The 17587-nt window shown below is 40.3% G+C and overlaps 1 protein-coding gene across 1 annotated transcript in view; it reads left to right on the top strand.

The window, feature by feature from the left end:
* SORCS3 (sortilin related VPS10 domain containing receptor 3) overlaps positions 1-17587 on the top strand; it is a 643612-nt gene that overhangs the window by 564261 nt on the left and 61764 nt on the right. The window contains exons 15-16 of the mRNA XM_040438225.1: positions 7418-7535; positions 16008-16138. Of these exons, the coding sequence (XP_040294159.1) occupies positions 7418-7535; positions 16008-16138 (249 nt within the window). The remainder of the gene's footprint in view (positions 1-7417; positions 7536-16007; positions 16139-17587) is intronic.

The raw sequence follows: 17587 nt of genomic DNA, 5'->3' as shown, positions 1-17587 counted from the left end.
GGCAACATCCACCACCAGCCCGGTGATGTAGCCCGGTGTAGGGTCCACAGGAGAGCTCGTCTGGAGGAGGAAGGAGGAGAGGACGGCAACATCCACCACCAGCCCGGTGATGTAGCCCGGTGTAGGGTCCACAGGAGAGCTCGTCTGGAGGAGGAAGGAGGAGAGGACGCAAAATCCACCACCAGCAACAACAGCAATTGTTAAACACTCAATTATTAACCCTGACACATTATAGCGAAAGACCAGAGTGTAACTGCTGTTACAGCAGAGACTCCAAAGTATGACTGTTCTTATAGAAGACAATTAGTAATGTGACCACTCTTACAGTAGACAGTCCATAGTGTGACCACTCTTACAGTACACAGTCCATAGTGTGACCACTCTTACAGTACACAGTCCATAGTGTGACCACTCTTACAGTAGACAGTCCATAGTGTGACCACTCTTACAGTACACAGTCCATAGTGTGACCACTCTTACAGTACACAGTCCATAGTGTGACCGCTCTTACAGTAGACAGTCCATAGTGTGACCACTCTTACAGTAGACAGTCCAAAGTGTGACCACTCTTACAGTAGACAGTCCAAAGTGTGACCGCTCTTACAGTACACAGTCCATAGTGTGACCACTCTTACAGTACACAGTCCATAGTGTGACCGCTCTCACAGTACACAGTCCATAGTGTGACCGCTCTTACAGTACACAGTCTGTAGTGTGACCACTCTTACAGTAGACAGTCCAAAGTGTGACCACTCTTACAGTAGACAGTCCAAAGTGTGACCACTCTTACAGTACACAGTCCATAGTGTGACCACTCTTACAGTACACAGTCCATAGTGTGACCGCTCTTACAGTACACAGTCCGTAGTGTCACCACTCTTACAGTAGACAGTCCATAATGTCACCGCTCTTACAGTAGACAGTCCATAGTGTGACCGCTCTTACAGTAGACAGTCCATAGTGTGACCACTCTTACAGTAGACAGTCCATAGTGTGCCCACTCTTACAGTAGACAGTCCATAGTGTGACTGCTCTTCCAGTAAAGAACCCTCTTGATGGAGAAACCTTCTTTCCTCTAGAAGTAGAGATGTCCTCTTATCTCAGTCACCGTCCTGGGTATAAATATGTGTAGATGATGGGAGTTATCCTGTACCGACCGCTGATACATGATATAATATACATAAGTTATTAGATTTACCCTCAACCGTCTTTTTTGTAAATGAAATAACTCAAATTGTCATAGTCTTTCTCGGTATTGCAGTCCGCTCCTCCCCGTCATTACACTGTCAGTTTTGTCCTCTCTCACCCCTTGACCTTTATACTGGTGGGTTATAATACCGCGGTGTCTCAGGAATGCGTCTATTCAAAGGAAAACGTGGTATGAGCAGCTCTCACCTGCCTGGAAATTCACCGCTCTCTCACCCGGTCTGGGAGCAAATAGGAATAGATGCAAAGAAGAGTTGGTCCAGCCTTGCTTCGTGGTAATCCAAAAGGCACTATATTAAATAATGGTGTATACTAAAAACATCCAGATACTGGTTGCATAGGTCTACGCGTTTCGGGCAGAAAACAATTTAGCCCTTACTCACGACTGCTCCAAATACACTAAGATCTTCACCTTTAGAGGGGGAAGTGAGCCGCAGCCGAGGCAATCATGGGATCAAGTGGCTCCTCCCTCCTGGAACGGTGCGTGGTAGTAAAACTAAACTAAAAAGGGTAAATACAATTCATCCTGAATAACTTAGAAGAAATGGGGAAAAAATAAATAAAAGTTAGTATTGTAGGATCAGGTCTAATCTTTTATTTAACCCTTGAGGCTGGCGACTTTCTAACTCGAAAATCCAGTAGGATTCTCTATTTAAAAGTTTCCTTCTGCGGTCGCCTCCTCTTACTGGTTTATTAACCCTTTCGATACCTTGCACAGACATGTCAGAGGTATCACCACCATGGACTAGCGCAAAATGAAGACTAGCCGCTGAAATGTTGCGGCTTTCATGGTGTGGTACATCTGAGATGTGTTTTCTTATCCGTGTTTTTATAGCGTTGATGGTGCAGCCTACATACTGTAACATACACTAAGTGCAGGTGATCAAATATACGGCATAAGTTGTGTTACACTTTAAAAATTTTACAGTGGATTCAAAAGATCTCGAAATTTTCATATGTTTGCAGCAGGTGCAGATGGAATGTCCATATTTATAATTTCCTTTGATTGATAACCAAGTATTTTGTGGTTTCAGGGACCTTTTATTTTGAAAGAGACTGGGACTTACTGTGTTGGCTATGGTGGGAGCTTTGCGTGCCGCACATTTGACACCATTTTGTGTAACTGCCAACCAGTTTTTATCACATGCTAGCACTGGGAAGGGTTTTTTAATGATGTTACACATTTGTGTGTATTCACTGCTAAATTGTGTAACAAAGACATTCTTTTTACTGTACTTTGTATCACAATTCCTCTTCCAATCCTTTGCTTTAGATTTCTTGGGATCCACTGAGAGCAAATTGTCTCTATTCATATCCAAGACTTCTTTGTTATATTTTAACATCATTTGTTTAGGATATGCTCTACAGGTCAATCTGTTTATAATGTCCTGCGCTTCAATTTCATAAGTGGTGGTCAGACTACAGTTTCTCCTAGCTCTAATAAGTTCCCCTTTGGGAATATTCTTAATTGTATGGGAAGGATGATATGACATAGCATACAATAGAGTATTACCTGCTGAGGGTTTCCTGTATGTGCTTGTATATATGGAGGCTGTGGAGGAGTCCCCCCCGAGGCGGAGGTCCAGGAACGCGACATTCGAGGTATCATGTTGAACAGTAAATTGGATGCTGTTCACACATGAATTCAAGTAGCAGGTATGGCCGCTAGTGTTGATCACGAATATTCGAATTTCTAATTTTTATCGCGAATATAGGTACTTCGAAAATTCGTAAATATTTTGAATATAGTGATATATATTCGTAATTTCGAATATTCGATTTTTTTTTTAATCAGTACAGTTTGCGAATTTTTTTTAACTTACAACTATTAGACAAAGAAGATTATAGCACTATATTAGCTAAATTGCTCTATATTCGTTTGTTTTTTTCTAATATTCACTATATTGCTATAACTTCGTTTTTTCAAATATTCGGAATATTCTAAAACAAGAATATATAGCAATATAGCGAATATTCGGAAAAAAACGAATATAGAGCAATTTAGCTAATATAGTGCTATAATCTTCTTTGTCTAATAGTTGTAATTTTTTTCTCATCTGAATTTCAGATTGGAAAAAAATAACAACTATAAAAAAAAAATAGCCCTATATTAGCTAAATTGCTTTATATTCACTATATTGCTATATAGTCTTGTTTTAGAATATTACGAATATTTGAAAAAACGAAGTTATAGCAATATAGCGAATATTAAAAAAAAACGAATATAAAGCATTTTACGGTAGCTAATATAGTGCTATAATCTTTTTTTTATAGTTGTCATTTTCTTCCAATCTGAACTTCAGATGAGAAAAAAATTACAACTATTAGACAAAGATTATAGCAGTATATTAGCTAAATTGCTCTATATTCGTTTTTTTTTCGAATATTCGCTATATTGCTATATATTCTTGTTTTAGAATATTACGAATATTCGAAAAAATGAAGTTTAGCAATATAGCGAATATTTAAAAAAAAAAAAAAAAAACGAATATAGAGCAATTTAGCTAATATAGTGCTATAATCTTCTTTGTCTTATAGTTGTAAGTTGAAAAATTTGCAATAAAAATTCGCATTACGAAAACTCGCATATTACACCATCATTACCTTGCCGATTTTTCTAGTAAAAAAATCGTAGAATATAATGAATATTCGAATTTGCGAATATTCGACGAATATTCTACAAAATATTTGCAAAATATCGCAAATTCGAATATGACCCCTGCCGCTCATCACTAATGGCCGCCACATCACCCGAAGAGACAAAAATCAAGTCGTCGATGTAACGGCAATACCACCTTATATCACCTGCAAAAGGGTTGGTGTCAATGAGGAGAAAGTTTCTCTCCCACCATGCCATAAATATATTAGCTATGGAGGGAGAGAACTTAGCCCCCATCGACACCCCCGATGTTTGTAGAAGGAACATCTCATCAAACATTATATCATCTGCGTTCTGCGTCTTCTAGTATAGACGCATTTCTGTAATCTTTTATTAGTGTTGTCATAGTGATATTAGGAGGCGACTTGACCTACTCGCCGATTAGAGCTCTGTACCGTGTACTATGTATTTATTATTAGACGCAGTCGTCCTCCTGTGTGCCCTAATACATATAATATCTCAAGTGTCTGACTGAAATGTTCTGCATGTAAAGGGTAGTGTATGATCCTAAATGTACTATGCACAGTGCTCTATGATCATGTATGTAATAAATATACTTATGTATGTTATGTGTATGATCCTGTATGTAATATATAATATTGATAGGTGTATGTTAGTGTATGTTACTATGTCTGCATGATCATGTATGTAATATATATACTGATGTATGATATACAGGGGTGTAGCTTTAGGGGGTGCCGAGGTAGCCGTTGCTACTGGGCCCAGGAGCCTGAGGGGGCCCAAAGACCTACCATTTTTAGGTAGATGCAGAAAATTGTTGCCAAGTAAGAATGCTTCAAAAGATTGAAGTGTTAATAGTTTATTTTGATCAATTAATAAAAACACAATGTGAATGAAGAAAAGAGAAATCTAAATCCAATCAATATTTGGGGTAACCGCCCTTTGCCTCCTTCCAGGGACACTTGCACACAGTTTTTGAAGGAACTTACTTGGCAGGGAGTTGCTCCAAACATCTAGCAGAACTGACCACAGATCTTCTGGCTTGCTCAGATCCTTCTGTCTTTTCATTTAATTCCAGGCAGACTGGATGATGCTTAGATCAGGGCTTTGTGGAGCCGTATCATCACTTCCAGGTCTCCTTGTTCTTCTTTACCCTGAAGATAGTTTTTAAAGTCATTGATTGGATGTTTGTGGTCGTTGCCCTGCTGCAGAATAAATTTTGAGCCAATTAGACACTTCCATGATGGATAAGTATCTGCCTGTATTTCTCAGCATTGAGGACATCATTTCTCCTGACCATGTTGAGGACTGTAGACCCAGTAGTCGACCAATGTAACTTAGTGCAGCCAGCAGATGAAAGACACAACATGCTTACTTCCCTTTAAAATCGGAAAATGTCCAGCAGTGCCATCATATCAGAACTGGCAGAAACCAGTGGTTGCATCAGAGTTCTCAGAAGGACTGAAGATGGCCTACTGCCATCATGCATACTGTAGTGCGGAGACATACAGAACCAACACCAGGAGTCATGTTGAGGGTTATTATGAGCTCCCATGACCGTTCTTGTTTGGTATCCATGGATGGAACATTGACCAGCCTTCAGTATGTCCAGGACATTGTGGATCCAGGCCTACTGCCATCATGAATGATGTGGAGACACACAGAACCAACACCAGGAGTCATGTTGAGGGGCAACATGAGCTACCATGACTGTTCTTGTTTGTTTTTTGTGAAGAGAACATTGACCAGCCTTCAGTATGTCCAGGACATTGTGGTTCCAGGCCTACTGCCATCATGCATGATGTGGAGACGCACAGAACCAACACCAGATGTTATTATGTTGGGCGCCATTAGATCCCATGGCTGTTCCTGTCTGGTATTCATGGAGGAAACATTGACCAGCCTCTGGTATGTCCAGGACATCGTAGAGCCAGTCCTACTGTCTTTTTGACTCGGGAGACCTGGTATCCCAACAACATAATGCCACCAAACACTGCCTGCGTTATACAACCTGCTCTTCAGGGTCTCCAGCAACTTCCCTGGCTAGCTCCATCACCAGATCTCTCCCCCCTCAAGAATGTCTGTGACTGGATGGGGTGATGGATCTCCCATGTACAGCAGCCGGCAACCACCTTTTCTGAACTAAGGCTCCAAGATAAAAGAGCTTGGAAGTACTACAGGAGAATATGCAGCATCTATATGACTGCTACCATGCCAGAGTGGCAGCCTGTATGGCAGTAAGAGGAGATGCCATCTAGTATTCATGTGATCTCAACATGAACCCAAAATAAAGGGGGCACCACTTTCTGTGACCAGTAACCGAGCACCAACAGCAGTTTATACTTTGTCCGTCTCAACTCATTTGCATTACGTTCTGCAGGTGTAAATTATATTACAAAACTTGACCTGACTGGCTAAAAACCGAGCCATTAAAGGGACACTTTGATCCGAAAGGAGTGCTTAAACACATTTTTTGGCCATTTTTTTCCAGCAGTACTATGCCATTAAACATTAAATCCAACATCTTGTCCTTCTGTAGTAGTCACCACACATGATAAAGGCTGCTGTTTATATAGGTAACCCTGTGTCATTTAGCTGCTGCTGTGAGGGAGAGATGTTATCTGAAGGGTAATCCTGATTGTAATAGTAGGTGTAGAATTAGCATAACAATATAACAGCTCTATTGTTCTCTCGATAGGTCTAGATAAAGATGCCCACAGAAGAGCATAGCATTGACCAGTGTAATGTGAGTCTCTACATCAGGGCTTTCTGGCTTTTTTAATGGTCTATCTGAGAGAGTTAAGACTGTCTGCTGTGCTATAGGACCAAACAAAGAGTAAGAACTGGAAGTAGAATACATGGAGCGAATTCACAAAATTATATCTAGAAAACCATCCACCCATTTGTTATAATAAAGATAAAATACATAAAATATTTCACATATAGGCTACTATGTGAATACAATGATGGAAGTGCCGCATTAAGTATGCTGGGACTCCATATAGGTTCACTCTTCAAAACAGGCAAGAGAGGCTTGCATTCAACTAAAAAGGACTTGTGGGAGGAGCATTCGAGGGAGGGCTTGTGAATCAGCACTGCTGATGGGTTGGATTCTGCTGAGAGGTTTCTCCTTGCAATTTGTCTCCCTTATGTCCTTTCCAATTGAAAGCTGCCATATTATACAACCTCTCGTGATAGTGATGATTGATGTATGCACCTAACTGCCAATGGCACACACATTATAATATCTCAATCTTATACCCATGTACTTCTGCAGTATGTCCCTGGATAACCCACATATAATAGACATTCTCTGTGCAGTACAATTCCTTGTTCCATGGTTTATACTCTAGTTGCCAACAACTCAGTCTTCTCATGGGCACTAATGTAAGTAGTAATACTCACACACAATACTTAATACTGCACAGTATTGATCCCTCCCGTCCTCAGTGCTCAGGAGAACGGGATCACCTGAAGTCACTGGAAGAATACTCAAACAAAACTCTTCTTCCAGTAAAAATTTATTTCCTCTTTGTACATCAGGTGGAGACAGCAATGTCCGCTGATCTTATTATATTTTTTGCATCACAGGGTCTTCGGACATTTTAGTCTTCTCTCAGAATGGCAGCTGGTGAAGGTGGATTACAAGTCCATATTTGGACGGAAGTGTAATGAAAATGACTTTGAAAATTGGCATCTACACAACCAGGTATATCCATCTATCTCCTATCTATCTATCTATCTATCTATCTATCTATCTATCTATCTATCTATCTATCTATCTATCTCATATCCATCTATCTCCTATCTATCTATCTATCTATCTATCTATCTCATATCCATCTATCTTCTATCTATCTATCTATCTATCTATCTATCTATCTATCTATCTATCTCATATCCATCTATCTCCTATCTATCTATCTATCTATCTATTTATCTATCTATCTATTTATCTATCTATCTATCTATCTATCTATCTCATATCTATCTATCTATTATCTATCTATCTATCTATCTATCTATCTATCTATCTATCTATCTATTATCTATCTATCTATCTATCTCATATCTATCTATCTATTATCTATCTATCTATTATCTATCTATCTATTATCTATCTATCTCATATCTATCTATTATCTATCTATCCATCTATATATCTATCTATCTATCTATCTAGCAAAAATAATAGTATGAGTAGCACTGCAGGTCCAGAGTACAATAGGGTGCCAGCAGATGTTGGATCGATCCAATCTCCCAAAAATTGCAGAAAAAATGCAATGTTTCGGTCCACACACTGGAACCTTCCTCAAGCAGAGGACTGAAACATTGCTTTGGTGAATTAAAGTCACATTCATTTTACTTCTTTGGAGTGCCGTGGAATTTTTTTGCTATCTATCTATTATCTATCTATCTATCTATCTATCTATCTATCTCCTATCTATCTATCTATCTATCTATCTATCTATCTATCTATCTATCTATTATCTATCTATCTATCTCATATCTATATATCTATCTATCTATCTATCTATCTATCTATCTATCTATTATCTATCTATCTCTAATCTATCTATCTATCTATCTATCTATCTATCTATCTATCTCATATCTATCTATCTATCTATCTATCTATCTATCTATCTATCTATCTTCTATCTATCTATCTATCTATCTATCTATCTATCTATCTATCTATCTATCTATATCCTTCTATCTATCCTTCTATCTATGTTTTGAACCCAGTCCTAACAGAAAATGTATTATTTGTGTTGTCTAGAATCACTGAAATAACATCTGACTGAACATGTCCTGACCCTTTCCCTTTCTTCTGTTAATTATCGCCATTGCTCTGTGCCGTCTCTTCAGAAGGTGTTGATGTTCTGCATTCTCTTATGTTCCGTTGCTTTCTTATTTAATGACTTCTTTCTAATCATATATAAAGGATAAGAAAAATATGTGAATTTTTAAAGAAATGTAAAATGTAGAGCAGGAATTCCTTCTTCTCGCATCGTTCAGTCTTACAGATTGAGATAGAAGCTGCAGCTGCATCCCCCTCCTCTAACATTTACTGTATTACTTTATCTGTATTTCTTTTATTGGTTATTTTTTGCCCAGATTTTGCTGATGGAAAAGCTGCAGCATATTCCAGAAGCAGCAAACTGGATGAGCTTTTACCAAACCTCATCCACGCGCTGCAGAGCAAAATCCATGACAAATCATGTAACTCATGAGAATTCATTGCAGATTTTTCTTGGGCTTTTTCAGTGCATGTTCCTCTCTGCTCTGTGTAGATGCTCTGTGCCCATACAGGTAGGCCTGGAAATAGCTGAAATAACAGACATACTTGGGCCGTGGTGCATGATGGGTCCAGTAGGTGGGAATCCTTGTTGCAGATTTTGCATTGGGGACCAGGAGCTTCATTATGTCTGTAAGGAAATACAATGTTCCCCAGGAAAGGTTCCTCAGAAGAGCTGATGCTTTTATAGCATATAGTGAGTGCACAGTGAATACACTTTAAATATTAGAGTTTAAGGCTCATTAGTTATAGTCACTTTGCCCTTTACAGGATCATTTAGCACTTTTCATCCTTTCATGTGACATATTGATGTTCCGCTTTATTGTTTTGCCATTAATCATAATCTGCTGGTTATTACTTTGTTTTCTAAATAAGAAACAAACACAAAGTATCGATTTGTATCCAGTGAGAACGTTCCTGCTCCCAGGGATTCTCAAAATAAATTCAGGCTTTTAAAAAAAAAAAAATCTTGCTGGAAACTTGAGGTAAATGTCGCAATTTCAAGCACTATAAACAGGAGAGATCTACAAACTCGGATATTTACAATAATCATACAGAACTTTTAGAGCCATTACCTATAAGCTGAAGCACTTGAACAGAAAACTCCTTACCGTAGACACTCTAGTACTTATCTGACTCTTGAGAAGGTCATTAAAGGTGCGGAGTGCAAATCAAGTCAGCTATGGAACCATTACTCCAGGAGAGGGACATACAATGAGTGTGATGGGGAAAATACTCTGGAAAAAGGTATCAGAAGGAGAGGAGAACCAGAGGGTTAATATACGATGGAGCAAAGGGCTGAAGGGCAGAAGGGTCTGACGCTTGTTTACCCCTCTGTGCCCCTTTTGATGACCGAAAATGAAATCTCAACCCTTTTGTTTGCTAACAATCAGGGGAGGATGGGCCATGGACCTTACAGGGATATTTCCCGGTGGGCCGATGCCCAGGGGGACGCCTGAGCCCTCCTCACAGCCGGCCAGTGGATGTATTTTATGCTGCTGGTGGCAGTGTTTTGTGATGGACTGTGGTGTTTGTTGGGCGGTATAATGTGCCACAATATGGTATTGCTGGTCCTGCCTTCCATCACTTTGGACCCAAATACAAAACGGGGCCACTTTTAGTATTTTTTCCAGGGCCACTGTAAGTTCCCAGTCCGTCCCTGCTAACAATGCTGTTCCTTTGGAGAGGGGGTTCTTGAACAGGAGGATGAGACCAACTGGGTGTGGGCCCCCTATCATCAGGGAGTTGCATTTATGGCATCTACAGTACGTCCTTGGGAAGAAAATTTAATAAAAAATAATTTGAATGAATGAGCAAAATGATTTGTAGAAGTCATGCACAGACTATTAACAAACCACAAAAATTGAGAAAATATAATCCAAAAATGAAATGAGGCTTAAGATGATTTACAGCAAAATTTAATTATTTGGAGATAATTGGCAAATTTATTTTAATCATTCCCTAATTCAAAAGAATGATAATCCAGAGCAGAGATGCATCATAAGACTGAACAAAAAGAACTAATGAGGAATAACCCTTTTAATAAAATAACCCTTTTCCATACGGCCTATGAAGGTATGGACAATATAAAGTGAGGGTCTCCTCCATAGGACTCCCCTCTATTACTGTGCAGAGCAGAGTCACTCTGGTAAAGCAGGTATTAACCAGGTGTCAACCATTCATCTGAATGAGTGTCATGTAATACTAGTCTTCCCCTGTAGTGGCCGCTGTAGAGGAAATGCACGACCAGCTTGTCCAATGGCGATCAGCTGACTGCAGGTTCGGGTTCGATTAAAAAGTGCATCTTTGTGATAAAAAAAAAAAACGTTAAAAGGGATTGTATCATCAAAAAATGGCCTATTGCTTAAATTGTGCTTTCATACGAAATATATCTTCTAAAATTTTAGTTATTTTTCCATGTATTTATCTATATTTAGGGCCTCATATACACAACCGTATTTTTGGTCCGCGCCAGATCTGTATTTTTTGCGGTTCAGACACAGACTCTATACATTTCTGTGGGACAGCACAGAGATGTCATCCGTGTGCTATCCGTATCTGGGCGCCCGTTCCATAAATTGTAGAACATGTCCTATTCTTATCCATTATTTGCACAGGAATAGGCATTGCTATAATATACAGTCGTGGCCAAAAGTTTTGAGAATTACATAAATATTGGAAATTGGTAAAGTTGCTGCTTAAGTTTTTATAATAGCAATTTGCATATACTCCAGAATGTTATGAAGAGTGATCAGATGAATTGCATAGTCCTTCTTTGCCATGAAAATTAACTTAATCCCAAAAAAACCTTTCCACTGCATTTCATTGCTGTCATTAAAGGACCTGCTGAGATCATTTCAGTAATTGTCTTGTTAACTCAGGTGAGAATGTTGACGAGCACAAGGCTGGAGATCATTATGTCAGGCTGATTGGGTTAAAATGGCAGACTTGACATGTTAAAAGGAGGGTGATGCAAAGAAACGCGTGCAGCCATCATTGCGTTGCATAAAAATGGCTTCACAGGCAAGGATATTGTGGCTACTAAGATTGCACCTCAATCAACAATTCATAGGATTATCAAGAACTTCAAGGAAAGAGGTTCAATTCTTGATAAGAAGGCTTCAGGGCGTCCAAGAAAGTCCAGCAAGCGCCAGGATCGTCTCCTAAAGAGGATTCAGCTGCGGGATCGGAGTGCCACCAGTGCAGAGCTTGCTCAGGAATGGCAGCAGGCAGGTGTGAGGCGAACACTTTTGGAAGATGGCCTGGTGTCAAGAAGGGCAGCAAAGAAGCCACTTCTCTCCAAAAAAAACATCAGGGACAGATTGATCTTTTGCAGAAAGTATGGTGAATGGACTGCTGAGGACTGGGGCAAAGTCATATTCTCCGATGAAGCCTCTTTCCGATTGTTTGGGGCATCTGGAAAAAGGCTTGTCCGGAGAAGAAAAGGTAAGCGCTACCATCAGTCCTGTGTCATGCCAACAGTAAAGCATCCTGAGACCATTCATGGGTGGGGTTGCTTCTCATCCAAGGGAGTGGGCTCACTCACAATTTTGCCCAAAAACACAGCCATGAATAAAGAATGGCACCAAAACACCCTCCAACAGCAACTTCTTCCAACAATCCAACAACAGTTTGGTGAAGAACAATGTATTTTCCAGCACGATGGAGCACCGTGCCATAAGGCAAAAGTGATAACTAAGTGGCTCGGGGACCAAAACGTTGACATTTTGGGTCCATGGCCTGGAAACTCCCCAGATGTTAATCCCATTGAGAACTTGTGGTCAATCCTCAAGAGGCAGGTGGACAAACAAAGACCCACTAATTCTGACAAACTCCAAGAAGTGATGATGAAAGAATGGGTTGCTATCAGTCAGGAATTGGCCCAGAAGTTGATTGAGAGCATGCCCAGTCGGATTGCAGAGGTCCTGAAAAAGAAGGGCCAACACTGCAAATACTGACTCTTTGCATAAATGTCATGTAATTGTCGATAAAAGCCTTTGAAACGTATGAAGTGCTTGTAATTATATTTCACTACATCACAGAAACAACTGAGACAAAGATCTAAAAGCAATTTAGCAGCAAACTTTGTGAAAACTAATATTTGTGTCATTCTCAAAACTTTTGGCCACGACTGTAGACTGTGGAAAGTGTGGGATGCACACCGCCAGTCGGTCCTCAGAATACATATGGTCGTGTGCATGATATATATAATCCTGCTATTTTCACTCTGTCCACTAGGCCTAATAATAGGTCATGGTTTCCTATTCTGTACAGGTAACTCAGTAGTCATCTCATTATCATCACAGGTAGAAGTACAATGACAAGTAGCATCTCTATATAGATTTCACAGGATCCACCATTCACAATAGGTGATATCACAGCTTATCAGCCCCCTCCTGACCTCTGCACCAGTCACCATCAATGGAGTCAGCTCCTGTCCATTGTGTCTATGACCCATGTAGCCGATCTCAAAAGACCTACAGTAGCTTTCAGGCTGAGTGGCCAGTGTGTAAATTGCAGGATTATATACATTTTTTTGAAGGTTTATACACATTAAATTTTTTTTTTTTTAAACATTTAAAATTCTAGAAAAATTTTTAACATAAAAAACTGGTCATTTTCTGAGGACACATTCCCTTTAAGTAACTAAAGGTTTGTTACAATGTATCACTACAGGAAATTCTCAGAGCCAAGCTAGGCACAAGTTTTTCTTCTTTCCTGGACTCGGACCTACGCTGATACATTGTAACAACCACGTAGCAGTGTAAGCAGGACTAGATGGGTTTTACAGGCTCTGAATATAAACAATAAATGTTTCCATTCACTGACAACAACTATAGGTCTTGAAAATGCTTAGAAATTTAAGCACAAAGTGGGAGATTTATCAAGACTGGCACTTTCTGCGCTGCTGAAGGATGCGCCTAATTTATGACAAGGCGCACCCCTCATCATAAATTAGGCGCATTCTCCCGCAGTCCGTGCGCCTAACCAGAAATCTATGACAGCTCAGAGCTTCATTTATGTCAGAAAACTGGCATACATGAAGATAAATTTGCCGCAGAGGCTGGCCACGCCGCCTTCCCCGTCCTTGCTATGCCCCCTTTCAGAAATATGGCGAGAATGGTAAAAAGTAGTAGATGCGACGATTTTTTGAATAGTTGCAGTTCGAAAATCGCACATTTTAACTCCACTTTTCAGACGCACAGGAACTGATAAATCCAAAGTATATTAGAAAGTGTCAGAATATCTTTATTTCCACACAGCTATAAAATTGCTAAATGTATAAAAAATAAGCAATAAATCTAGCGTTCGGCCTTCGCTCTCCTGGGGTTTTATTCTCTTTGCAATATGCCGAGGTAGATTTCCTTCCATTGACTTCTTGAACGAATTGTAGGATTAAAAACTCCTCATCTCCTGACTGTAACCTAAACAAGAAGCCGGCGGCTCCATAATTATCCTTCAATTAAAAGCGGCGTAGGTGTTCTCCCTGAAGGAAGTTGGTTTATCTGTGTTATATTGATTACGCCTACTTTCTTCTCTCACAGAAATGTTATTACAGCTGGCGAGGATTAAGATAGTAAAATATTCATTTAACCTTTCATGATCGGATGCGCAAAATGTAACAGCAAACAGAATTGGAGATGTTTCTTAGCTGGTGCTAAGAAAATGACAGAGTTTCAGAATTTTTATTTTTATTTTTTAGTAATATTTCTATTTTTGCTTGAAGGAGGGTTCAAAAAATGCTTTGTCTTAAAATTAATATCAGCGCCTATTAGGTCATATGGATGTCATGCACAGGGTCTTCCACTGAGGTCCTCCCCATTCCCACCCATTACATCTTTAAGAACAGCTCCCACTTTGGTTGAGAAAGTTTATGCCTTGCTTCCCCCACTCACTCATCAAGAAAGCAAGTGAGTCCTGCTTCCCCTGCACATTCATACTTAAAGCCTGTGAGTCCTGCTTTTCCCCACTCATAGAGAAAACCTGTGAGTCCTGCTTCCCTCATTCACTTATAGAGGAATCCTATGAGTTCTGCTTCCCCATCCATTCAACGACAAAGCCTGTGAGTCCTGTCTTCCCCACCCACTCATATAGAAAGCCTGTGAGTCCTGTCTCCCCCGTCAACTCATAGAGAAAACCTGTGAGTCCTGCTTCCCTCATTAACTTATAGAGGAATCCTATGAGTCCTGCTTCCCCGCCTACTCATAGAGAAAGCCTGTGAGTCCTGCTTCCCCCACTCACTCATAGAGAAAACCTGTGAGTCCTGCTTCCTTCATTCACTTATAGAGGAATGGTATGAGTCCTGCTTCCCCCACCCACTCATAGAGAAAGCCTGTGAGTCCTGCTTCCTACATTCACTTATAGAGGAATGGTATGAGTCCTGCTTCCCCCACCCACTCATAGAGAAAGCCTGTGAGTCCTGCTTCCTCCGCCCACTGATATAGAATGCCTGTGAGTCCTGCTTCCCCTGCTTACTCATAGAGAAAGCCTGTGAACGATGCTTCCCCCACCCACTCATAGAGAAAAACGTTAAGTCCTGCTTTCCCTGTCCAGTTATAAAAAAGCCTGTGAGTCCTGCTTCCCCTGTTCACTTATAGAGAAATCCTATGAGTCCTGCTTCGACCCCCCCCCCCCTCACAAAGAAAGCCTGTGAGTCCTGCTTCTTCTGCGGTAGAGGCGGAAGTGGATGTCTCTGCGGGGGTTGGAGAGAGACCTCCTAGTCAGACATGTTTGCTCGTTGCTTGCTCACACTTTCAGAAGTCTCATAGCAGTGAAATGAGAGGACACTGCACAGGCGCAGCATGCTCTTTGCTTGCAGTGGGTCCCCATTTTTGACACTGGTCTATTGGAAAATTATAGCATATCTTATCAATATGTTATAAATGTCCCAGATGGGAATACCCTTTCAGAGCATCACACTGTAGGCTGGCAGTCTTGTGCACATGCTCTTGGCTCTGCCTGGCTCTCTCGGTGTACATTAATGGCTCGCTACACAAAACCAAGAGGGTATCCACCGACAGAGACCATTACTAGCCCTATGCCTGGTATAATGGTGCAAAACATTGCTTGAGAAGTTTATAGACACCAGTAGCTGTAAAACAAGAACATGTTAACAGTGGTGACCCTTCTCCATCCCATCTCTATCACTATATCGGACATGGTTGTCTAGTCCTCTGTGCTAATAGAAAAGCCTCCTACTGTAAATCATGACAACCCTCATAGAAAAGTGGTTACAAAATTCTGAACTGGATTCCTTTTGCTTTTATGGATCGCCATTGTGTAACCTGATGGTATTTAAGTGTGTGTTCTGGACAGTGCTCTCCATCTGCTCTCACTATGTAACGCTATTTAATGTTATGTTCTCAACTTTTTTTTAAGAGAGATTTCTGTGTAATGGGAGAGAGGAAAACCTATCGAAAGAGGAGACCCGGATCCAAGTGTCTGCTGGGAAAAGACTACCTGAGGACCATCACAGAGCCCTGTCTCTGCTCACACTGGGATTTTGAGTGGTGAATAATTTGCATAAATAAATTGTTCAATTAATATTTTTGATTAACTAGAAGACATGAATGTGTTCAGTATATGTCTACATTGGGTTAAGTAACTTCTTGGCTGGAAATATAGGGGCTACACTTAGCCTAGTTTCACACTTGTGTTTATCATATCCAGCAAGCTGTTCTAGCAGAGAGTTCACCAAATCTGGCCTAGATGGATCCTGCCATTCACCGCCAGACTCTATTAACTACATGAGTGCCAGGTTTCAGTACATGCAGCGTTATGGAGTAGTTGTAGTCTGATAGAGTCATAACTCAAATATTGTTCCTCAGGTGTCAGGGCGTAACCAGGAAAGGTTGGGCTCCAGAGCAAACATGGAGAAAAATAAAAAGTCTTAAAAATTACTCAGCAATCAAACATGTCCTGATACTTTATAAGTTTAGGAATAAGGTAACAAAATAAGGGGGGGGAAAACAGGATCCAGTAAAAAAAAAAAAAACGGATCCTGTTGCATTAGTTGTCATCCGTTTGAGCCATTTCCATCTGAGATCCGTTTTTTACACGGGAAAGAACTGCATGCAGTACTTTTGTTTCCATCTAAAAAAACGGATTTCAGACGGAAATGGCTCAAATGGATGACAACTAATGCAACAGGATCCGTTCTTTTACTGGATCCTGTTTTTTTTTCTCTCTCTCTCACTCTTCTTCTAACGGATCAGAAGAACAGAAAGCTAAACGGTGATGTGAACTCGCCCTAAATCAGGCTTTATATGATCCATTAACATGTTTTTATCATTCAGACCCCAGACCAGACCTCCAAATTATCATACCACGACCAGACCTAAGTTACCAGACCTCAGACCAGACCTCCAAATGATCAGACCACGACCAGACCTAAGTTATCAGACCTCAGACCAGACCCCTTAATTATCAGACTAGAGTCCCCTAAATTATAAGACTCCAGACCAGACCCCTAAAGTATCAGATTCCAGGCGTGACCCTCTGATTTTAAGATCTCAGACCAGAACCCTTAATTATAAGACCTCAGAACTCTGGATTATAAGAATTTAGACTCCAGACCAGACCCGAATCTACTTAGTAGTCTTCCTGTTGGTCTTTCAGTCTCATTGTGAATGTATAAGTACAAGGTAATTAAAAAGGGAAACTCCACCTTATAAATTAGATTAAGGTTCCATTCACACTAAGGTTATGGCACACTTAACGTAACGGAGCCATCACAGCTTGGCTGAATCCATTACAGATACCATTGAGTCCTGACGGACCCCACTGAACTTTACAAGCTGAGGCTTAGTTCACACTAACAGTAATGGGGCCCGGTGGGGTTCCATTATTTTTAAAATTTTGCAGACTGTTCTATTCTGATCATAAAAATTATTGAAACAAAGACCCTGAAGGCCCCATTAAATGTTTTTTTCCGAGAGTTTTATTCTTTAACTTCTGTC

Source organism: Bufo bufo, chromosome 6 (genome assembly GCF_905171765.1).
Source record: "Bufo bufo chromosome 6, aBufBuf1.1, whole genome shotgun sequence".
Taxonomy (NCBI): domain Eukaryota; kingdom Metazoa; phylum Chordata; class Amphibia; order Anura; family Bufonidae; genus Bufo; species Bufo bufo.
This window is presented reverse-complemented; position numbering and strand designations above follow the sequence as displayed.